The sequence below is a fragment of the Lemur catta genome, chromosome 7 (assembly GCF_020740605.2).
Source record: "Lemur catta isolate mLemCat1 chromosome 7, mLemCat1.pri, whole genome shotgun sequence".
NCBI classification, from domain to species: Eukaryota; Metazoa; Chordata; class Mammalia; order Primates; family Lemuridae; genus Lemur; species Lemur catta.
In genome coordinates this window covers 27,854,844-27,880,916 of record NC_059134.1, presented here as the reverse complement: position 1 = coordinate 27,880,916, position 26,073 = coordinate 27,854,844, and the positions used below count along the sequence as shown (strand labels likewise).

Below are 26,073 nucleotides of genomic sequence, written 5' to 3'. Positions count from 1 at the left end.
TTTTGTTTGTTTTTCATTCTTTTCAGGCTCCAGAAATCACCCTACAGATTGCTTCCCGTCTTCCTGCCACGGAAGCCTCAGGCAATGCCTTCCAAGGGTCCTTCTTCTATGAGGTGCTGCAAATTCATTCCCAGATGTGGGTTAAAAAATTCTGGGGTCTAGTAAAGATAAACAAAAGCAAAAAGAACAAATTGTATAAAACATTTTTCTCTGAAATCCGCACATATTTTATTCCCCCTTGGAAATAAATCATTTAGCTAAGGCATAATAAATGTCACCATGTAAGAGCTTTCTCTAATCAGTGAAATGAATATGTCCTGGCTCATGCCCAGAGAGGCATAATGGCTTTGTGCCCATTAATAGATCTTTGTCATTAACAGAGCCAGTGGTTCCAAACTGGTATTTCTCGTAAGAGTCATGGTTCCAGCTTCAGGAAATCCTGCACTATCAGCATCTTTCTACAAAAAACAGTCTGATTTGTGCCTGTCCTGGTAGTTAGTTCCTCAAATATGTAGATTGCAAGTGCCTTGCTGGTAACTCTAAGATGGTGTATATAGACCTTAAACACTAATGACAGTCCGCTGGTCAACAATTCTGAGAGGAGGGACTGCTAATCAATGTTGGAGGATTAGAAAACAGTTTTTACACTAGACTGGTAGATTGTTAGGGGATTTAATAAGGCCAAAATACTCATATATGGTACTCTCCAGGCATTATTTCACCTGATCCTCAAAGCAACTCTATAAAACAGGCCAGAATTTAATCCCACTTTACTGATGGGAAAACAAAGTCAGGGTTCATTGAGTGCCGTGTGCCAGATGTCTCAGATGCATTATCTCATTTACAACTTACAACACCACTGTGGGGTAGGTGCTATTGTTATCCCCATTTCGTGAATTAGGAAACTAAGGCCCAGAAAGGTTATCTAACTTCCCCAACATCACAGGGTTAGCAAGAGTTGAGACTCAAGTTCAGATGTACTTGACACCAAAAACATTCTCTTAACCATTAGTCTGTGCTACCACCCACAGCTGACTCAAGGAACAGATCTCAGATTGTCTGATTCCAAATTACTTAAGGTTGTTCCCTGCCAACCTACTGCCTCTTAAGAGAATGAACAATGGAGTGATTGCAAATTAGGCCGGACAGGTGAATTGTGAACTTGGTTATAATAAAGCCACGGAAGACAAAGAAAGCTGAGAGCCCTCTAAGGCAGGGATTCTCAAACTGTGGTCCTTGGACTTCCAGTATTAACCACCTGGGGAGCCTGGTAAAAATGGAAACGCCTTGAACCCACAGAACCAGAAATTCTGGGATGGGCCCCAAGAACAGACTCACTCCCTTGTGACTCTTATTACATGAAAGTTTGAGAACCAGTGCTTAAGGGAACAGTAGTTGTAGGACATTGATAAAAGACAACAGAGATACATGAGTAATTTTGGCCTGAATTTCTAATAGTTTGTTTTCTGTAAGATGGAGGGAGCAGGAAAAATTGGGAGAAAGTAGAGAAAATGACTTATTCAGAGAGTTGAACTGAAACAGTAATTCTTCCCTTGTAATCTGAATCTTCCCTTCGGTAAATTTCCATTAGGCCCAGAGGATTTTATTGTAGACCATATACCATAAACCTAGAAAAAGAAAGAAGCATGGAAGTGTTCCCTGAGGTTGACTCTCTGTGCTTGAATATTTTCTCCAGAGTGCTGAAAACACACTGTTTATTCGGAGAGAGTGTTTGGCATCTGTGGGAAACTTCGTTCTGCTGTTGATTCACTGCCTGGCCCACATTGCTGCCGGGGACGTCCACCAGGACTCCAACCCTGCCTTTCTGAGGTCATTTTATGAGGTATTTATAACATGCACAGGGAGTTTTGCTGCTCTTTCTCTGTGACTCAGAGCCCATTCCCCGGGAAAATGCTTTAAGCTCTGTAACATTTCAAAACTGCTTGAGTCTTATTGGTGACCTTTGGTTCCTACTGCCTGGCCAGGAAGACTTTCCCCATCAAAATTCCTGTGGCAGCATGTGACAAAATGCACGAACCACTCTTGATAGAAGTGGCCTTCCCATGAGAAGAGCATCTCAGCTTTCTGCGGATATCTAATTGTCAATATACAAACCCCACCCAAATTGTTAATGACAATAATAGCCCACGGTGAGGACAAGTGAGAATGAAAAATCTCAAGGCCCATTTTCCTTTCAGCTATTATTTTACAGCTTTAATAGCAGTTGCCTAGGAGTCTTCCTGGTCTGCCCTCTCACCTTCTCTCCCTTGGCCAGGGACTGAAGGCGTATTTCAGGGACACATTCTCCATCACACTGCGGATGTCAGCAGTTTCCCGGGACAGTGAACTTGACCAGAGCATCAGTGCTATTCTGCTGGAAGAGCAGTCCATCTCTGGGAGGGAAAGAGATCTTCTCTCTAAACTCATTGAAATGAAGCATGAGTCTCACTTGGAGCTAGAATCATCAGAAGAGGTAACTAACTTTATCGTGCATCACATGGCCTTGATTAAAATTGGCTTCTTCACAAAGTAAACACCTCAGTGTATGACTTTTTCAGACATTTCTGGCCTGCCCAGAGGGTACACTGCCTTGACACTCAGCCTGCTTCTCAAACCACATATGACAAAATTTTTTCAATTCTATACGCTACAGGGCAGTTAGTGGTTACATTGAGTCACGGATTGCAAATGTGGGTCCATGAGTTACTTAACTTCATGTCTCACTAACATATTATCAGTAAGTAAGCAGAATTCTATCTGTAAAACTCACCGTGACTCACACTAAATTTAGATGCCAAAGTGTTAGCATATTTACCCAAACTTACAGTGTGCTGTTTCTTGTGCAAGCTTGAAAATGATAGTCTTCTGAATACTGTGTTAAAGCACTTTTATGAAATTATCTCAGCCTTTTTTAAAAGATTTTTTTTTTAATTTCTAAATGATAAGGGGATACAAATGTTTTTGTTACATGGTTACCTTTCATAATGCTTAAGTCGGGGCTTTTAGTGTGCCCATCACCCGAATGGACACCATTATCCTAAGTGAAGTGTCTCAGGAATGGAAAAACAAACACCGCATGTTCTCCAATAATTGGGAGCTAATTGATGGGCACACACGGGCATGAAGAGATGTAAAGGTCATAGGAAATTAAGAATGGGAGAGGGAGGCTGAGGGGAGGAGTAAAACCCTATCACGTACAATGCACACTATCTCAGCCTTTTAACTGTTAAAAATAAAAGATCATAACAAAATTTAAGTCTATGATCTTAAAAATATCCTCCTCCATTAAAAGTCAATCCATTCTTCAGTTATAAACAAGAGCACATCTTTTTTCATTATTTCCATCAAATTATAATTTTCAAAGCCACTTTTACATATATTATCTCACTTGATCCACCGAGCAATCTTGCAAGTAGGTTGTATACATATTTCTAGCCACCTTGTGTATTTAAAAAGAGAGTAACGAATTTGCCCGAAGTCATGAAGCTGTTTGTAGTGGTGGATTTGAGACTAGATTCTAGATCTCGCCTGACCCCTAAGTAACTGTCCCATATGCATGTCTCCATGATCAAATTGCCATTAGTTACTGAGTCAGAAATTTGCTTTACAGTTGATAATGATGTGGGTCATCCAGACCACAGAGTTCTGTCATACCCCGGCTCCCACAGACCCGAGAGAACAGTCAATTCTCTGTCCCTGTCTATCAGCAGCATTTCACACATCTGATCACTTTCTCCTCCTCGATACATTTTCTTCACTTGGCTCCCAGGACACCAGCCTACCTCTATGGTAGTTCTCTCTCAGTGTCCTTTGCTGACCCCTCCTCTTCTCTCTGACCTGTTAATGTTGGAGGGCCAGGATTCACTCCCCTGGGGGGAAGTCACCCCATCTTCTAGCTTTAAATCCTGTCTATATATCAATGACTCTCAGATTTTTATCTTCAGCCCCAACCCAACTTTCTAACTCAACTCACATATCCAACTGCTTATTGCCCATCCCCACCTGGAGGTCTAATAAATATCTCAAACCCAACATGTCCAAAACCCAATTTCTGATCTTTCCAAACCTGCTTCACCCAAAACTTTCCCCATCAGGTTTTTCATGCCAAAGACTTCCTTGAAACCTGTCTCTGTTACACACACCCCACAACCAATCCATCAGGAAGTCCTGTTGTGCTGCCTTCAAAGGACATCAAGAATCTGACCACTGCTCATCAACTACACTCTACCATCCCGGTGCAAGCCGCCACCATCTCTTGCCTGGATGACTATAATATTAACTACTAACTGGTCTCCTTGAGTCCACCCTTGTCTCTCTTCAGTCTATTCTCAAAACAGCAGTCAAAGCGATCCTTTTAAAACGAAAACCAATCTGCTCAAAATTCTGCTGCAGTTCCCCACTTCATTCAGAGTAAAAGCTAAAGAAGCCAGTTCCCCTTGTCTCTCACCAGTCGTCTACTACTCTTCCCCTCATTCACTCTGCCCTAACCACATCTTCCTCCTTGCTGTTCTTCAAACACACCAGGTACACGCCCCTCTTAAGGGTTCCCTCTGCCTAAGACACACTGTCCTCTAAGGCAGTGGTTTTCAACCAGGAGAAATTTTGTCCCCCATAGGACATTTGGCAATGTCTGGAGACTTTTTGATTGTCACGACTCAGGTGCAGGGGTGCTGACAACTTGTGGTAGAGGCCAGGGATGCTGCTAATGAGCCTACAATGTAAAGAACAGCTCCTCCAACAAAATCCCAAAATGTCCATAGCGCTGGTCAAGAAACCCTGATCTAAGGCTTAGAGCATGCCTGACTCCTACCTCCTTCAAGTCTTTGTTCAGACATCACCTTCTCAGTGAGGCCTACCCTACTTCATCTTAACTTGCAACCCTCTTTGCTTCCTACTCATCAGCTTTCCCTTACTTTGCTCTACTTTTCTTTTCCCTATATCACTTCCTAACATACTATATCATTTACTTATGCTTATTGTTTTTTACTTCTTTCTCCTGCTAGAATGTAAACTCCATGAGGGCAAAGGTGTCTCTTTCCTCAAGTAGCTCATGTGAATGAATAAGTAGATTTATGCAGACCCTTCAGCATATACTGAAATACCACAATCTACCAGAGTAACTGTAAGACAAATAGCGAACATTTATTACATGCTTGCCACATGCCAGACATTAAGGTAAGAGTTTGACATGCATTATCTCATTTAAGCTTCCCCATTTCATTCCCTTTCATTCATGCTCTTATAAGGTAGAAGCTACTTTTATTCCTGGTTTACAGATGAGGAACCTGAGGGTTACAAGTGTTTAAAAAGCAATTTTCCCAAGACACAGAGATAGTTGCAGAGCTAGGATGTTAATTCTCTGACAACTACCATCTATGAAGAGGTCTCATTTTATTTTAAAAGCAGAATTGTAAATAGTACTCTCAGGTCCACATTCTGGCTAAGAATACCCGAGAGTACTTGAAAGAAATAGGAACAAAAGTCTTAACTCTGTCCTCCACACTCTCTACAGTATATTAAGAAAAACAAAGATCTTCTCCTCTTCACCAATATGGAACATTTCCTAAAAAGCATCCTCGCTGCAGAGCAACAGATGCTAAGAAAACCAAGAGGTCAATTTGGGTGTGACGAAAAGGTGAGATGTCTTTATGATCAACAGCATTAAGATTGCACTTTGCTATATACCTTAAAATTTATTATTGTGTACTTGGAGCAATATTTATAATTGAACACATCAAAATGATGGGTTGGGAATTAATGGTGGTATGAATAAGTGACATCACCAGTTACTCTATTTAAGAGCTTTCCCAGTACCAACAGATGGTGGAACTTAGATCTCAGAGTTAGAAAGGACCCAAGAGATCAAAGAGTTTATCCCTCTGCCTGCAGAAGGATATTATTATTAACCCTAGAGGGAAGGAATCCAGGATCAGACTCGCCCACATTCACCCAACAGACAAGGACAAAGAGTAGCTAGAACTTGGGTCCACTGCCTTCTCAGTTCAGGCTTTCTTCCACTACACCACAATCTGCAATGATACTGCCATTTTACAAAAGTATTTTAATCATAAGCATTTAAAAATCAAGCGTTTTGGTTCCAAACCACCAACACTAGTATTTTATAAAGTCGGTGGATAATATTAGCAAACAGAGAACCCCCAGTCTTCATTTTCCACAGAGTGGTGACCTAACATGTCAAGATCAAGATCCGAAACCAGCAACCTAGAGAAATAACTGAGCACTGACTCCAGCCCTGGCCCCCAATCCACTTTATTTAAAATTATTACAATGTTTTGGATGAAAACTACATTTAAGACTTTACTAAAATATAACAGCTTTATAAGTAAACAAATCACAAATTTACACCTCGATGAATTCAGCCCAGTGTGAACATTCCCATATAACCAGCTCCAGATCAGGACATAGAACATTACCAGCTTCCCAGGAGCACCCCCACCATGGTGGCACCTGGACAGGGGTGGGGAACCTGTGGCCTTAAGGCCACATGCGACCTTCTAGGTCCTTAAGTGTGGCCTTCTGACTAAATCAAATTCACAGAACAAATCTTTTTGTTAAAAGGAGTGCAGCAGAGAAAGATGAAGCTTTTCTTTCCTCCTTTGGTGCTTAAAAAGAACAATCTTAAAATCGGAAGGCTGCAGGTTCTCCACCCCTTGTTCCCCCAGATGAAATGTAACCACACTACCCTGACTTCAGACATTAAGTTGTTTTTGCTTATTCATAAACTTGATAGAAATAGAATTATAAAATATGTATTACTTGTTTATTTTGCTCAACTTTGTGAGATTCATCCGTATTGTTGCATGTAGTTGTAGTATACAGCAAAGAGAATCAACAGTATTCATTCTGTGGCTATATCACTATTTATTCAGTCTACTGTTGATGCATATGTGGGTGTTTTCCTGTCTGGCTGTTAGTCTTGTATAACTTCTGGTGACTATGTGACTATATTTAGCCAGGTATACACTTAGGACAAGAAATTCTGGGTCTTAGGGCATGGATATGTTCAGCTTTAGTAGATACTATAATACCAACTAGAGTTCCAAATTATATTCTGCCACCAGCAGAGGAAAAGAGTTCTGGTCACTTTCCATCTTTATCAGAACCTAGTATTTTACACCTTTATTTTATTCATCCTTCTACAAAGTATCCTTTTGTATTTTTAAGTTACATTTCCCTGATGACTAATGAAACTGATCATCTTTTATATTTACACACCATTTGAATATCTTCCCTTGTAAAGTACCTATTTGAGTCTTTTGTCCATTTTCCATTGGATTGCCTATATTTCTTTCTTATTGATTTGTAGGAATTCTTTATTCTGCAACTATTTTTTTCCCTATTTTGTGGACTGCTTTTTTTTTAAGAAAAAACTAATATTTGTCTTTTTCTGTTTTCTTTGTAGATCTAGAAAGAAAATGGTGATCTCAGTTTAGTCTACATGATTAAAAGGTATTAATACAACATCTGATGAAGCTGATAATTACTTGAAAATATAATATTTATGTGTAAATCACACAAATGTGTATTATAGTTTATGTGGGTATATGACATAACAGGGGCTAATATTTGCTACAGAAAGTGAGGACTCTGCTGATATTTTCAATGTGACTAAAGGAGATCATTAGACCACATATCTTATTAAAATATTCATTAGAGATATTGACTCAGTCTCCTTCTAGAAATGTAAATTTTGTGTATATCATTATTTAGTCAGCCTGACTAAGGTTGTCTATTACTAAACCACAAAGTAGATGGATATAGTTGTATAATATTTGGTGATTTAAAATGAGAGTACTTACAATATAGGCCAGGTAGCACAACAAAATTCACTGTGGAGGCCCTGGTTGGAATATCCTCAAAGAGATAGGCAGTCATTTGAAACTGAAGTTTTGGAATGCCAATCAGGAGATACACCACCACCATCACATGAATTTAACAAAAGCAAAAAAAAAAAAAATACAAACTCCAAATTCAAAGTCTGCTGTTCATTTACAAATCCAATGCCTGTAATTCAAACTGCTCTCACATGGATAATTCTCTTTATTGTGTCCCAAGATGAATAGCAGAAGGGAGAAAATATATATACACCCACAATTGTTAGTCAGTTTCTCAAGCAATGCAAGGAAGGTAGACTAGTAAAGAATTAAAATTTTAATTTAAACAAACATTTGGGTGATAATAAATGCTAACTAATTTATGAATTCACTGTCCACCTGGTATAACATTTGTGGCTCTGTATATCTTGTCACCAAAAGATGTCCTTAGATGGCTGAGGATTTAGCTCTACATCCAACCAATCAAAATACTAATGATATATCAGAGAAAATAAAAAACACTGAGGTAACATGACAAGAAGATTTATAGTTAAGTTTAACAAGGATTTTTAAATCAAGCCATAAGGAACATACATACTCAGAGTCAACTCTCTACATCTAACTCCTGCATTCTCCCACCTTACACTGATGTTACATTCTGATTTCTCTGTTTAGAAGTTGGTTACTTAGTTATCTTAATTCAGTTTAAATCGTTAGATTAAATAGTTAGATTATTCATCAAGTAGTACCAGATTTGCCAGCCTTAAAGTACCTCATTAGTTACCATTTCCATTAAAATCACCTGCTGTTTTCATAGTACAAATAGCAATAAAATGGTAAAATGGTAGTTGCCCATAAGAATGGGTTACAAGGGAGCTGTCCTCCCATCTCTTCCATGAACTGGGAATTCTTAAAGCACACCCCCAAACTCATGAATAATAACTTTACAAGATTAAAGACTCTCCAGTACTTTGAGAAGGTAAGTCTTAGTTTGATTTGATTAATATTGGGTGTGTGTCCTCAAGAACTTTATTTAGCTACTCACATAAATTATGAAATGTATTTCCCAGAAAGCAGAGTGAAGATTAATTAAGCCAGACATACAAGACCATTTAGGATAGTTAAGCCAAGAGTCCAGGGCTTCTGGGAGATGTGTCAAAGAAAAAGTAGTAGAGAAATTAAAGACCTTTTTTCTTTATTCCTCATTCTTGGCGGAACAAAGCACCTACCAAAACATGATCCTATTAATTTCCTGGCTGGCTTCTTGGGCCTTCCATCTGATTTCCATTAATACACTAACAGCTGCAGGCTTTTAGTAAGCACATGCTTCTTAATGGAAATGTCACAGATTACAAGACAGGGATCATATTCTCTTTCTTGCTGCATTATATATATTTATCGCTGAATCAAATCAGTAACAAGTTTCTTTTTAAAAATATAGATTCTAGTTATCTTTAAGGAATTAGCTTGTGTGCTCATACACATATACACATGTATAGCCCACTGACCAGGAAAAGGATAAGAAAGCCTCAATAAATGTAGAAGCCATATTTTTTTTACCAATTATTTTTTGAAAACTTTTCCAAAAATATATTTAATTGTCTTAGGAATTATTTATTATTTCAAAAGTGGCACATAGCATTCCACCTTCCAGGAAGATGGAGTAGATATACTTTTCCCTACTTCTTCCACTAAGCACAACTAAAATTCCAGGGTATCATATAAAACAAAAATAAGACTCTGAAAGGTATAGAGAAAAATGCAGACTGGCTAGGGACCTCAGAACCTGAGGGAGGATATGGAGGTGAGCTCCACAGATTTTTCTTTTTTACCCTCATATATTCTAGACTTGGAAAAGAAGAAGCCAGTGACCCATAAACACCAATGAGCACATACCAAAAAAATACCCCAAACGCCAGCTCTTTAGCCAAAGGACCAGGAAAGGGATGGCCTAGCAAGACAGAAAACTTTGACAATAAACCCCTTACTCTGGCAAAACAGCATAGAAAAAACTGGCCCTACACACACCAGCAAAATCAAATGGGGAGTCTAGAATTCCATCCTTGCCAGACTGGAACAAGCCACCCCAACCCTCTTGCTGGGGTGATGTCAGAGAATACTGAGCATAGAGCTGGGAATTTTCATCTTTTCATCCCCTCAGGGCAGTAACAAACCCTCTTCCACCCCAAGGTGTCAGTGGAGACCACGTGGAAACCACGTGGGAAGTCTGGGTATCCACCCACACATGGCAGTAATGACCCCTCCTCCCCACCCTCAGATGGTGTAGGATCAGAGGAGACCATAAGTGGAGAGTCAGGACTTTTGCCATTGTCCAGTGATAATGAGGCCACCCTACATAATGGAGACTATGCAGAGAGCCAAAACCCTAACACCCACCCAGCAGTAATAAGGGACCCTTCCTTAGGTAATGATAGAGGGCAAGAAGAGAACCTGGACTTTTACCCCCACCAGGCAGTAACAAGGTGGCACTCCCTTCTCTCCCTACTGGAATGAGGTCAAAGGAAACCAGATAAAAACCAAGTTTAAATAAGATCTCAAGTCTCATAATATCAAAAAATGTCCAGATTCAGTCAAAAATTATTTATCATACCACCAACCAGAAAGATATCAAACTAAGTAGAAAAAAAAATGAAAACAAAACAATCAACAGATGCCAACACCAAGGTGACAAAGATGTTAGAATTATGGCAAAGATTTTAAAGGAGCATCAAAAAGTCCTTCATGCAATTATGAACATGCTTGAAACAAATGAAATAAAAAGTCTCAGCAAGAAACTATAAAGTCACAGCAAAGAAACAGAAGACAAAGAAAACTAAATGAAAATTTTAGAACTGAAATATATAAAAACTAAAATAAAAATCTCAGTGGATGTGCTCAACAGTAAAATGGAAGGGAAAGAGGAAAAACCATCAGTGGATTTTTGAGATAGAACAATTTAAATTACCTAATCTGAACAACAGAGAGGAAAAAGACTGTACAAATGAATGAATAGAACTCCAGGGACACATGGTACTGAAGATCTAGCTTTCAAGCCATCAAGGTCTCACAAGAAGAGAAAGGGGTAAGTCTGAAAAAGTAGTCAAAGAAATAATGGGTAAAAACTTTCTAAATTTGGAAAGAGATATAACCATACAGACTCAAGAAGCTGAATGAATCCCAAACAGGAAAACCCCAAGAAATCTACACCAAGACATGTCATAATCAAATTTCTAAAAACTAAAAGCAAAGAAAAAAATCTTGAAAGCAGTCAGAAAAATGATACCTTATCTGTAAAGGAAAAATAGTTACAATGACAGCAAATTTCTCATCAAAAACCACAGAATCCAGGAAAAAGTGGCACAATATTTTTCTAATGTTGAAAACAACTGTTAACCCAGAATTCTATATCAAGGGGAAATATTCTTCAGAAATGAAGAGAAAAACCAATATACTCACAGATGAGTCAAAACTAAGAATATGTCTCAAACAGACCTAGCCTAAAAGAAAGACTGAAGTTCTCAAAACTGAAAAACAAAAGAAGGAACTTGGAATATCAGAAGGGAAGAAAGGAAGAAAGAACACAGGAATCAAAAATATGGATAAATACAGTAGACTTTCCTTCTTCTCTTGAGTTTCATAAATTATGCCTAAAGTACAAATAATACTTTTAGTTACAGTTGAAGCAAAAATGATAACTCTGTCTATTGTGGTTCTAAATGAATGTAGAGGAAATATTTAATTCAATTATATTCCAAATGGGGGAGGATAGTGAGATAAAGGGAAGTAAGATTTTTATACTTCACTCGAACTGATAAAATAACACTGACACACTATGATGAGATATATATAAAGAGATATCTTGCAATCTATAAATACAATAAATGTAAATAGTCGAAAAACACCAATTAAAAGACAATTTGGCAGAGTGAACAAAAAAACAAGACTAAACTATATACCATCTATAAGAAACTCATCTCAAATATAATGCAATAAGCAGGCTGAAAGTAAAAGAATCAAAAAGATATACTATACAAACATTAATCAAAAGAAAGAAATGGCTATATTAGTATCAGATAAAGCAGACATCAAAGTAAAGTAGATTACCAGAGTCAGAGAGGGACAATATATAATGATGAAAGGGCCAATCTACTAAGAATACACATCAGTCCTAAATGTTTATATACAAAACAACAGAGCTTCAACATATGTGAAGCAAAAACTAATAGAACTGAAAGGAGAAATAAATAAATCACAATTATAGTTGGAGACTTCAACACCACCTCTCAACAATTTAGAGAACAACTAGCTAGAAAATCAGCAAGTGTATAAAAAAACTCAACATCAATCAACAGTATCTAATTAATATTTATGGGACATTCCCTCACCCCCAACAAGAGCAGGATACACATTCTTTTCAAGTGCCCACAGAACACACATCAAGACAAACCATATCCTGGAATATAAACAAACCTCAATAAGTTTATAAAAATTGAAAACATGCATAGTGTATTCTCCAGCCAGAATAGAATCAAATTAACAGGAAAATAGATAAACCTCCAAACACTTAGAAACTAAACAGCATACTTCTAAATAATCCAAGGGTCAAAGAAGTAGTCTCAAGGAAAATAAAAGACATTGAACTGAATGTCAATGAAAACACAACATATCAAAATATTCGAGACACACCTAAAGCAGTGCTGAGAGGTAAATTGATAGCACAAAGTACATACATTAGAAAAGAAGAAAAATCTCAAATCAATAATTTAAGGCCCCACCTCAAGAACCTAGAAAAACAGTAAAATAAACCCAAAGCAAGCAGAAGGAAGGAAATAATAAAGAACAGAAATCAATGAAATTGAGAACAGAAAAACAATAGAAAAGAAAAAACAAAGAGCTGTTTCTTTGGAAAGATCAATAAAATTGACAACCCTCTAGCAAGGCTGACAATGAAAAAAGAGAACACACAAATTACCAGTATCAGTAATGAATGTAGCGATATCACTACAGACACTGCAGACACCAAAAAGTATAATAAGGAAACACTACAAACAACTCTACACACATAAATTTGAGAGATTAAATGGGCCAATTCATTAAAAAACACAAACTAGGGCAGGTGTGGTGGCTAATGCCTATAATCCCAGCACTCTGGGAGGCCAAACGCTTGAGGTCAGGAGTTTGAGACCAGCCTAAGCAAGAGCAAGACCCCATCTCTACTAAAAAAAAAAAAAAAATAGAAAAACTAGCCAAGTGTCATGGCACATACCTGTAGTCCCAGCTACTCAGGAGGTTGAGGCAGAAGGATTGCTTGAGCCCAGGAGTCTGAGGTTGCAGTGAACTGTGATGATGCCACCGTATTCTACCTGGGGCAACAGAGTGAGACTGTTTCAAAAAAAACAAAACAAAACAAAATACAAACTACTACAACTCACCCAATATGAAATATATCATTTGAATAACCCTATAACAATTAAGGAAATTGAACTTATAACTCTTAAATTCTCAAAGAAGAAATCCCCAGGCCCAGATGGGGCCATATAAATCTACCAAACATTTAAAAATAGGATTAACATCAATTCTACACAATTTTTTCCAGAAAATACAAGAGAAGGGGATTACTTTCCAATTGGAATTTATAAGATAGGCACATTATTTTATGATATGTTTATAGTATGTATATCACGGATTATATATCATAGTATTTCTATACCTATATTACCCCAATACCTAAACCAAAGACAGTATAAAAAATGAAAACTACAGACCAATATCCTTCATAAATGTAGAAGCAAAAATCCTTAACATTTTAACAAATAAAATTCAGCAATACACACAAAGAATTATATACCATAATCAAGTGGGGCTTATCCTATGGATATAGGCTGGTTCAATATTCAAAAATCAACATAATCAGCAGGCTAAAGAAAAATCACGTTATCAATGGATCCAGAAAAAGCATTCAACAAAATTCAACACCCATTCATGATTAAAACCCTCAAAAAAATAGGAACAGACAGGAACTTCCTCAACATGATAAAAGAGCATCTACAAAAATGCTGAGTACTCAGTGGTGAAAGCCTACTTTCCCTTAAGATAAGAAACAAGGCAAGGATATCTGTTCTCAGCACCCTTATTCAACACAGAGCCAAAAGTTCTAGCCAATACAGTACAGCAAAAAAGGAAATATTAATAAAAGGTATCCAGATTGGAAAAGAAAAAGATAAAACTATCCCTATATGCAGATGACATAGATGATTGTCTACATAGAAAATCCCAAGGAATCTACACAGAAATAAAATAAAATTCTGGAATAAATGAGTTCAGCAAGGTCACAAGACAAAAGATATACAAAAAATTACATTTCTAGGCTGGGTGCAGTGACTCACACCTGTAATCCTAGCACTCTGAGAGGCTGAGGCAGGAGGATTGTTTGAGCTCAGGAGTTTGAGACCAGCCTGAACAAGAACAAGACCCCATCTCTACTAAAAAGAGAAAAATTGGCCAAGCATCATGGCATGCACCTGTAGTCCCAGCTACTCAGGAGGCTGACGTAGGAGGATCACTTGAGCCCAAGAGGTTGAGGTTACAGTGAGCTGTGATGACACCACTGCACTCTACCTGGGGCGACAAAGAGAGACTGTCTCAAAAACAAAATTATATTTGTGTATATTACTAGTGAATATGTGGATACTGAAATTAAAAATACAACACCATTTGTAGTTGATCACAAAATGAAATTCTTATGTGTAAATCTAAAAAACATGTACAGGACTTGTATATTAAAAACCAGAAAATGCTGATGAAAGAAATTGAAGATCTAAATAAATGGAGAAACAAATTGTATTCATGGATTGGAAGACTCAGCATAGTAGAGATGTCAATTCTCCCCAGATTGATATAAATTTAACTCAATCCCTTTCAAAATCTCAGCAAGATTTCTTCATAGATATAGACAAGATCATTCCAAAATTTATATGGGAAAGGAAAGAAACAAAAATAACTAAAACAATTTTTAGAAAGAATAAAGTGGGAGGAATCAATCTACCCAGTTTCAAGACTTATATACCAAAGCAATCAAGACTGTATTGTATTGGCAGAAGAATAGACACATAGATTGACAGAATAGCATAGAGAACACAGAAATAGACCCCCACAGATATGCCCAGCTGAATTTTCAAAAGGTGCAAGAACAATTCAATGGAGGAAAGATAGTCTCTAACAAATGGTACTGAAGTGGATATTCATAGGCAAAAACAAAAAACACTTCAATCTAAGTCTCATACTTCATATAAAAATTAACTCAAAATGGATCATGGACTTAAATGTAAAACATACAACTATAAAACTTTAGGAAAAAAACATAGAAAATCTTCATGATCTAGGGCTAGGCAAAGATCTTAGGCTTGATACCAAATCACAATCCAGAAGAGAAAAATACTAATGACTTGGACTTCATCAAAATTTAAATGTTTTACTCTGTGAAAGACCCTGTGAAGACGATAAAAAAGACAAGCTACAAACTGGAAGAAAATATTTCCAAACCACACATCTGACAAAGGACTTTATGTATCTAGAATAAATAAAGAACTCTCAAAATTCAAACCCACCCGATTAGAATATGGTCAGTACACATGCATAGATAGTCTACCAAAGAGGATATACAGTTGGCACATGAAAAGATGTTCAACATTACTAGCCATCAGGGACATACAAATTAAAACCACAATGAGGTATCACTACACACCTATCAGAATGGCCAAAATTAAAAATTGTGACACCACCAAAGGTTGGCAAGAATGTGCAGAAACTGGATCACACATGCATTGCTGGTGGGAATATAAAATGGTACAGTCACTCTGTGAAACAGGCAGTTTCTTAAACTAAGCATGCAACTACCATACGACCCATTAATTGTACTTATCCCATGTGTTCCAGAAAAATAGAAACTTAAGTTCATACATTGCATAAATGAATGTTCATAGCAGCTTCATTCATAATACCCAGAAACAATGCAGTTGTTCTTTGACAGGTAAATGGTTAAACAAACTGTGGTCTATCCAAAGCATGGAATACTACTCAGCAATAAAGAAAAACCCGATACATGCAACAACCTGGAAGAATCTCCAAAGAACCATGCTTAGTGAAAAGAGCCAGTCCCAATAGGTTATCTGCAGTGTGAGTCCATTTGTAACATTTTTAAGATGAAAAAATTACAGAAATGGGGAAAACATTAGTGGTTACCAGGGGGTTAAGAAAAGGATGAAATGGATGTGACTAAAGGGAAACAAGAGGGCTACTCGTGGTGATGGAAATGTTCTGCATCTTGACCGCATCAATGTCAATAGCTGGTTGTGACACTGTACTATAGTTTCACAAAATGTTACCATCAGGGGAAACCAGGTAGAAGAGTACATTGGGATCTATGTTATTTCGTACAACTGCATGTGAATCTATAATTGTCTTGAAATAAAAATTTCTTAAAAGGAAAAGTGGTAGGGAATTTCAAAATGCAGATTAGGAAGATCTAATTTGCTTATTATACTGATATACTAACAGGTGTAGTATTCATGTATTTTGGGGCTTTTTAAGTATATTGACTTTTATCACAGCAAAACTATATATTAATAGTCCATTATATTTTTCTCCTATACATTTGTTTCAGGGCCTCATGAGAGGCTCTGAAGGATTACACAGAGTTCTAAAGCTCGAGGATGGCTCCCTCTGGCCCAAATCCTAGCACAGTGTGGAACTGATTTCTTCTTGGGTACCAACTTGGAACAGTTAGTTATAATGGCCATCTCTAGAACTGTATTACAAGAATTTTGAGGCAATCTCCAAACCCAAGTCAGAATATTGTGATTGGTTAGCAATGTCTATCATGGGCATGGGGTACAGCAGTGGTAACATAGGCCACAGATTTGTCATCTCTGTTGGATGGAAGAAGTTTTTTAAAACCCACCTCATAAACTACAAGAGACTCTTTGTTAAAACCCTCTGTGCAAAAGTTCTTTAAAAATCACCTATTCTTCTGTCATATCCAAGTGTGATGTGTTTTATATCTAATAACTATTTTATACAGTTAATCTTTCATTTTTGAGTCCAATAAATTATACATGTAAAGAACAGTTTCATATTTGTTTACACCAATTAGTCTTCTATACTAAAAGTATTACCTAGCCTAGAATACAAGATTTCCTACTTCACTGAGAATGGTAACCAACAAGCATTATTTAATGCTGTGCATCAGAATATCTATTAAGAAACCATTTAATTGCCAATAAAATCATTCACTGCTATATGCCAACATCATATTGAAATATGACATATCTGCACTCTGAAAGCTCACAGTCTGTTGGGGGCTGCTAACAACTATAGCACAATTAGATGAGTGCTCTCACAGGGGCAGACTGAATGCTATGGGGACCCCTAAGTTATTAGCGTAAGCTGGACTTGGGGATCGGGCAGCTTCCCTGGAAGAGATGGCTTCTCAGGTGATACCCAAAGAACAAGAGTGAGAACAGAGGGAAAAGGAAAGAGAAAAGGAGAAAAGTATCCTGATCAAGAACACTTTAAAGCAACAGGGTTAAAAAGGAGAATCAAGAGATTAGGCTGACGAGATAAGCAGGAACTCAGGTCATTAAGAGCATGGTAAGCCACAATCCAAAGTTTGAATGTTTTCTTAATTGAAAAATTTATTTATCCTTTAAACTGGAGGATGAATAACAGATTACACTGGGGTAGGGAACAAGACCAGAAACAGTTATTGTTGATAGACTGTTGCAATACTCAGGTAATTAGTGGCAATTTTCTGCACAAGGGCAGAAGGTAGGGGGACACAGAAAATGAAATGTTACCAGCATTTCCAACTTGATGATTAAAGATAAAAGTACATACACACCAGCATCCTAAAGCTTAAGCCCATTGCCAGTAGTCTTGTTTCTGCCTCATTTTCTTGAGACTAGAACTCATCTACACACACATAGAGGCTTGAAAACACTACAATCACCTCCAGGAGCTGATTTGCTGAGGGGTCAGTAAACTAGTGTCATGGTCGCCTTGAGAGCAATCCAGGGAGATTCCCAACAACTGTCAAGCTATAGCACAAGGCTCTTCAAGAGTAGATAAACTCACTTTGGCACAGAGAAAGCTTGAACTAACGTGCCATTGAAGGTAGGTGAATTTGTCCTGCAAGATAATGCTATTATGTGCCCTAAAGAACCATCATTTATAGAAAAAAAAGATTACTCAGAGCTGTGCCCAAAGTGATGAAGCTAAAAATCAAGCCCCATCTCATCCACACTGGCATGACTGCTGGCATGTAGTCTTACCCAAGCTGGGAATCAAGGTCCTAGCTTTTTGTATCCACTCAGAGCCACTGGCCCAAAGTACAAGTCTATTCACAACTGAGGTGGGTCTGCTCCAATGCAACTGACTTCCTGGATCCAGAACCACCTAACACCAAAAACTAGGCAAGAGAACCTGGTTGTAGAGAGAAGATACAAACAGCTGGAAAAGAGTAAAGCTTTAAAATGGAGATGAGAGAGGAGGAGAAGGCACGGCTAACGTTTTGAAGTAGGAGAAAAAAAAAAAAAAGAACTCATGTTCCCTGCTAAGAAGACAGGAGGATGGAATAAAATAGATTTAGAAGGAGCCACAATATGGCTTAAATGGAAATTAAGAGGAATTGCTGAACAAAAATGAGGGCCCAGCTAAGAACAAACAGCATGAGTAGGAACAGGTCCAACCAATAAGGTTGGGGATTTTCTAACAACTAGAAACAACTAGAAACAGAAGTTGGAAGAGGCAGACTGTTTTTGCCAAATAAAGTGAAGCTGGATTTAAGAACATCCCTCCCCAATATCTAATGAAAAGAACTATAAAATCTAGCAAAGACAAAATTCACCAGCAGAAACCTCAAGGGCATTTCTTCATTCCATAAACATCAAAATGTAGCAGCCGAAAGAATTCTCCCTGATACAAATTTGTAAAGACATGGACTGCAGAGTCATTCTCACCTTTCTCTAGTAAGTGGTAGGGGGAGGGGAATAGGAATAAGGGGTAGGGAAACATAGGTGAGCCCCAAGAGATAAGTGACCAGGAAGGACTCTCTGGTAAAAGCACATGCTCCAAAAATCCATTGTGAGTTCAAAGTGCAACCACCTAAAACCGTTAAGAGTAAGCTAAAATTAATTCACAGCCCTGTCCTTACTATGCCAGGAACATGAATGTACAGGGTACTTAACAAAAACGCCAAGAGCAAATCTCATTTTTTCCTAAGATTTCACACAGCCCCAGCTAAGCTCCCCTTCCCCAACATCTAACACCCTTCGGCTATATAAAAGTAGACTAAATATCTAAGCCCAGCAAGAAGATAAATTGATTTCGTAAGGAAAGAAAAGGAGTTATCCACACCATACCCAATAGAAATTCTAGATAGAGCTGTCCATGCTGAACAGAAAAAAAAGAAAAAAGAAAAACCAGCATAACTGTGTTAACACTACAACAAAAAAGATTAATGCAAAATACAGAAGAGACTAGTGGAAAAGAAATCATAACCCAGAGCACAGATTTCCTATGATGCCTTGTGCTTAAAAAATGTAAAGAGAATGTTAATTCAAACATTCAGAAACAGATGATTAAAATAAAACTAGAAGGCATGGTAGACTATAGAGAAAGCCACTAATTAAAATCCAAAACATCATCGTTATGGAACTAATAAATAAGGAAGAAACAAGAAACAGACTAGTCAGGATTGAGAAACTAACAGAAAGCTTAAGACAATCATGGGTTTAAAAAAAAGAAGAAAAATATTAAAGTAATCGGATAAATCATAGAGATATGAAGGACAAATGAGCCAGCATAAAGACAGTTGATAGCCCTGAAACGAAGAAAATGTTCAAAGATCATATTACTAAATATTACTTTACAAAATTAAATCTGCAGTTCAGAAAGCCACATGACGTTTCAAGAAAAATTATTACAAAATGATTGACTGAAACGTACTTCAAGTATAGAGAATGCCTTTTTTAGACTGGCGGACAAAGGAAGTCACCTAAAGAAGTAAATGCACAGGGCCGGGCGCGGTGGCTCATGCCTGTAATTCTAGCACTCCGGGAGGCCGAGGTGGGTGGATCACTTGAGGTCAGGAGTTCAAGACCAGCCTGAGCAAGAGCGAGACCCCTGTCTCTACTAAAAATAGGAAAAAATGATCTGGACAGCTAAAATTATATACATGGAAAAAAATTAGCCGGGCATGGTGGCACATGCCTGTAGTCCCAGCTACTCGGGAGGCTGAGGCAGAAGGATTGCTTAAGCCTAGGAGTTTGAGGTTGCTGTGAGCTAGGCTGACACCACAGCACTCTAGCCCAGGCAACAGAGCGAGACTCTGTCTCAAAAAAAAAAAAAAAAAAGTAAATGCACATGTAGTATAAGTGGCAGGGAGTTAGGGAAATCAATCTGGTCTCAGATGTTTCTACAGCAACATATTACATATAATGCTAGATTAGTGTGATATCTATAAAGTTGCAAGGGAAAGAAAGCATGACCTAAAATTGTCCTTCGAGTGTAAAAGAACTGAGATAGTCTTGAGAACAAATAAATTCACAGAATATAACACCTATGAGCCATTTGTGAAAGTTTTTTAGCGATAAAATCCAGCCACCCAAAGATGAACCACATTTCAAACGTAGAGATTATTGATGAACATTGACTCCATTTAGATATGGAACTATATGAATAATTGTCTCAGGACAGAACATAAATGTTACACCTTGCCATTAAAAATGACATGGGGCCAGGTGCAGTGGCTCCTGCCTGTAATCCCAGCACTTTGGGAGGCCAAGGTTGGAGGTTCACTTGAGCCCAGGGTTCAACACTAACCTGGGCAGCAGAGCAAGACCCTGTCTCTACAAAAAATAAAAAAATTAGTCAGGAGTGGTGGTGCGTGCCTATAGTCCCAGCAACTAGGGAGGCTAAGGCAGGAGGATCACCTGAGGCCACAAGTTTGAAGTTACAGTAAGCTATAACCATGCGACTGCACACCAATCTAGGTGACAGAGACCCTGTCTCAAAAAAAAAAAAAAAAAAAAAAAAAGAGAAAAAAGTCATAGGACAAGGGAAAAAATTAAGAATGCTAATTTCTACAGCCAGCATAGCAACAGTGATCAATCAATACTGTACAAAATTTGGGAAAAGAGTTTTAAGGACTGTTCCAGGCTTCTGATGTTTTCTTTTTCTTTAGTTCTAGAGAAAACTTAATAAAATAGTTTGTATTAGAAAAGCTTATGGATGTTTCAGGAATTCTTTCAGTTTCACTTGAGGTTTTCTTTTGTTTTGCTAAGATCAAGAAAAATTAAATTGAAATATTTAATGACTAGCTCCTCTAGTATGGTTTTCTTATCAAATTGCTTGTCTATATATCAAGTCTTACATCTGTGTATATACATAGGATGACTACAAAGATGGACACAATATTAAAAATGGTACTTTCTAGCTGGGTAGTAGGGATTTTTATTTTCTTGGTGGTATGCTTTTCTGCTTAGTTTGAATTCTTCATAATGAACATGCATCACTTTTGTAAAATAAGTCAGTTATTAAGTCTATTAACAGTCTTAGAAGTAGACCAGATTGTTAAAAAGACACACAAAGAAGGGAATTTTGTATCTTAAAAAATAATTTTCAAAACAAGCTCTTACTGGACTTGGGAAATAGAACAGTTATAGCAAGTAATAAAGTAGAAGCTAGAATACTATATGTCAGGATCACTCTTCTCTAAGTGAAGATCTACTTTAAAAAAAAAACAAATGAAAAAACAAACTTAAAATTTTCTTGCAACAAACTGAACTAGGAAGGTATTTAAAAACACAGTACGTTTATTTAAACTGTTACTTTTCATACCACATTGAATCTTAACACAGGTCAATATCTTCATCCTACTATCTTACTGGGTACATTCATCAATATTACGTAAAACTTCATGTAAAATTAAGTCAGAATTAAAAGTACAGCTAAGAACAGAGTCATGATCTATGTGAGAGGATTCACCATTATGCACCCTAGTTCCTAATGTGTTCATTTTTTCTGTTTCACGGACGGGCCTCTCAACCTGAGACTCATTTTCATCTAAGAGAGAATAAAGCTGCTCCTCTGGGCTCCTCCCATCATGTGCCCAGTCTCTGCATCATCGGTTTGCGTTGACCCAGTGGTACCTGTCCACCTGGCGCACGGCAGGCCTTTGACACTTTGGGTGCTTGTGCGCAGCGTGGTAAGTGTTTCCCAGGAGGCCCACACGGACATCTGCCACATTCTTTTTTCGGGGAATTTGGAACCAAGATTGAAAGGGCTGTTTCAAGGTTTCGCCCTGGAAAAAAAAGAAAGTATGAAGCTCTCTAATAAGCTAGCTCTAAGGACTAAATATGAACCATAACTCAGAAGTTCAGCCTTTCAAAAACACAGGGAGTACAGATGAAAGTAGATAACCACCTTTGGAAAATTCACTAGTACTTGCGGGGGAGGTAAGAAGCAAGTCACTTCATACTGTACCTATTAACTAACAAAATTAATTCTTTAAGCCAACTAAAAATTAAGAACACATTTATTAAAATTCGTGTATATTCTTGGGTTCTCCCCCCTTCCATCCCCACCCTACTCCTGCCAGCCCAATCCAAAACTAGTTATTCATGATCTGAGGCCAAGGCCTAGAAATATCCAGCCCAGATGACTCATACAGATGGCTAATGGACCACATAAAAGGACATGGCTGATTATAGATCTGATTTCTAGATAGAAGTTGAGCTTTCTAACCATAGAAATAGAATTAAGGGCAAATACAGTAAGTTCTCATTTCACCTGGTCAATAGCGTCGTGAAGACTGACTTTAAGTGAAATGAAGTACAGCAGGTCCTCAAATGACGATGTTTTGTTGTAATGTTGAGACAAACTGGTTTCATTATACATTTTTGTTTAAAGTTGCAGTTTCCAAGAACATGCATGACAGGTTCCACGACACTGAGGACTTACTGTATTTCTGTGTAGTTTTAAACTTTATACGTATGGCACTAACTATAAGCTAGACACATATAGTTTACAGAATTAGGGGGAAAAATATTTGTCAGTAATATGACAAAGGGTTAACATACTTCTGTGACCTATGAGGAGCCTAAAATTACACATTAGGACTTCAAGTAACGAATGGATGAAGAGAAAATTTGTAAGACAGTAAGTGCTAAAACATTTGGGCACATGGCAATTTAAGGGTTTAATTTCATTAATACTATTGTAGATGTGTATCATTTTTATCAAATTCTGGTTTTTAAGTGAGAATAGCCAATTTCAGGAAAAAGGGTAAAGCAGGCACTTTTACATAGAGCTGGTGAGACTACAAAGAAATACAATTTTCTGTATGGGTACTTTGGCCACATATTTAAAACCAGTAAAATATCCATACTCAATGACCCAGTGAATTTATTCCTGAGAACCAAATCAAGAAATAACTTAAAATTCAGACATCACTATACAAGTTTTCAGCTTTTTTAATCTAGACTCTCTGCCAATAATAAAATTACAAGGGAAGCAAATGAATATTCAAATGTTAAAAATTACAATTGTTTTAACATCTAATACATAAGTGATTAATTTAAGAAGACATGCAAACAAGTATACATGAAATGTTAACAGGCCGGGCGCGATGGCTCACGCCTGTAATCCTAGCACTCTGGGAGGCCGAGGCGGGTGGATCACTCGAGGTCAGGAGTTCGAGACCAGCCTGAGCAAGAGTGAGACCCTGTCTCTACTAAAAATAGAAAGAAATTATCTGGCCAACTAAAAATCTATATACAAAAAAAAAAAAAAAAAATTAGCCGGGCATGGTGGCACATGCCTGTAGTCCCAGCTACTCGGGAGGCTGAGGCAGTAGGATCGCTCAAGTCCAGGAGTTTGAGGTTGCTGTGAGCTGGGCTGACGCCACGGCACTCACTCTAGCCCAGGCAACAGAGTGAGACTCTGTCTTAACAAAAAAAAAAAAGAAATGTTAACAGAGATTCTCTCTAGATCAGTGAAACACTGATCAAACTGTGTCACAAAATTAATTTAAGTCCTTGAAATCAATTAAATTTAATTGGAAGTATTGGAAGAAAAAGTACTGTTTCATGAAACTTTTATATAGATGTGCATATCTTTCAAGGGTTGTGGTTAAAAAAAGAGTTTTAAAAAACTGCTCTAATGACAGGATTATAGACCTTTGACCTTTCCTAAGTATTCCAAGTTTTCTATAAACGCCACGTTATTTTTGATCAACAAAAATAAAGCCCACGAATCTTAATATTTAATTCTGAATAAATCCAAGTGGAAAGAAATCCGTGTGTCTTCAAATACTATATGAGAAAACGGGACAACAAAAGATTGTGTAGATCCTAAGAACTCAGCCAAGCAAAGGGAAGACATGGGGCACATGCATGTGCACGCAAGTGTGTGTGTGTGTGTGTGTGTGTGTGTGTGTGTGTGTGTGTGTGTGTGTGTGTATGAGAATAAAGCTTTGCTGGAATACTAAGATTGTGATTTTTTTTATAGTTTTGTTTTTGTTTGTTTTGTTATTTTTATAGTGAGCACATTCTTTTTAGAATTAGAATAGAAAACAGTATAGAAAAGAACTGGAACACACTTGACCTGATAAATACTCTTTGGATTGCTGACTTTAGGAATGATTTGAGGTTCCTTGCCATAACTTTCTTCATCCGAGGAAGTGCCAGAGGAGTAGTCTAATGAGGCTCTATTAACAGCATAACTGATTTGTTGATATAGTTCCCATTCCTCCCATCTACCTCTAAAAGAAGCAATTGTAAATGGATGGTTTTTCTCACCATACCTAAGTAAGAAAAGAAATTTAAGAACGCATTAAATATTCAACTTCACACGAGTTTTATCTCTAATCTTTTCTGGAGACAATACAATAACTTACAAAAAGTTATTTTAAAAGGGATAGGCCTAAAAAAAATGAAGGACATTATGCCCTTCAGCAACTACACTGTTATAATTAGTGAGGATATTCTGTAAGAGCTATTTTGGTTAATTGCTCAGAAAAAGACAGTTTCTTTTGATTCAACTAATGGTCTGAATTGCTCCACTGTTGATAACTCCTCTTCCTTCCTGAAACTGCCTATAATACTTAAAGTTACAAATCTACAGTTTGCAACAGGGTGCACTGATTCAAGTCACATTTCAAATATTCTGCAAAGTCTTTGTGCTCCCCATTCCAGCCACACCTAATGAAAGACTGATATCTAACAGAACTTTGCAAAAATCTTAACCAAGAAGTGTCCTGGATGCTAACCCAAGGCTTTGGGGCAGCATCTTTCACAAAGGTGTATAGAACTGATTAAATAACCTGAGGCTTCCAGGGGTCACAGAGCACACAGACTGTGAGATTACTCACCTACAGCACACTTCAAAGGGATCTACCCATATGGTCATCTCCTTCGGAAGTCCCAGTTGAGAAAAATCCACATTACTCTCAGCACAAGCTTTTTCCAGAAGGGGATCTTTATTCTGATTGTTGTTTATCCTGATACATCTTTAAAAAAAAAAAAATATGAAAGGGAGGTAAAGACATGACGACAGGCTTGGGCAGGAGAATCACATTGTGGACATACTGCTCCAATACACACAGCTCCCACCTTACCCCTACCTTTCCCTCATCCGCCTCCACCCTCCACTCCTACCAGCAAGAGTAAGACACAATCAACTTTTGCTACAGTGACTCAGAATGTGGGTTGCATCATTAAGTCACATAATTATTAATAGTTCACCAGGTATTCACAGCTTATCTTTCATGGCAAACACAAGCTAGAAATTGTTTACTCCACCTCACATAAGGGGGTTTGCTCTATTGTTTTCAGCTACACTGTCATCTACCACACCTCCTCCTTTCAAGTCCATGTTCAAACAAATGAATTTGAGCCCAGAAACTTTTGTTGTTTACAGACAGACAAAATCATCACATTCTCCTAGCAGATGCTATTGCTTGCTTCCTTCCCTTTGCCATACAACTAACACACTAGCTCTCACCTGAAGGCTTGCCCTTTGGAAGGGCAATCAGAGTGCCAGTGACTTCTGTATGTTTCAAACAGGATTGTCATCAGCTTTTCTGCGAAGTCTTCTATTTGCTGTTTATTCAGCTTATCATGTTTTTTCACCAATCTTGTGACAAAGAAAACTGTTGTTGCAATTTCATCTCTCATGATTC

General features: G+C 37.7%; 1 protein-coding gene across 3 annotated transcripts; it reads right to left on the bottom strand.

Annotated features, from left to right (window-relative positions):
- BTG4 (BTG anti-proliferation factor 4) lies at positions 1 to 26,073 on the bottom strand. 3 transcript variants are annotated; one of them, XM_045556632.1, is made up of 5 exons: positions 25,896 to 26,073; positions 25,264 to 25,401; positions 24,498 to 24,696; positions 22,043 to 22,194; positions 1 to 151 (listed from the first exon to the last, which is right to left on the bottom strand). In XM_045556632.1, the coding sequence occupies exons 1-5, from the start codon at positions 26,066 to 26,068 to the stop codon at positions 142 to 144; spliced, it is 672 nt and encodes a 223-aa protein (XP_045412588.1). In that variant the 5' UTR covers positions 26,069 to 26,073; the 3' UTR covers positions 1 to 141. The 3 variants fall into 3 exon arrangements, with proteins under 3 accessions (XP_045412588.1, XP_045412590.1, XP_045412587.1); XM_045556634.1 differs by lacking the exon at positions 1 to 151 and adding an exon at positions 13,174 to 13,198 and having other exon boundaries at positions 25,896 to 26,068; XM_045556631.1 differs by lacking the exon at positions 1 to 151 and having other exon boundaries at positions 21,690 to 22,194; positions 25,896 to 26,068.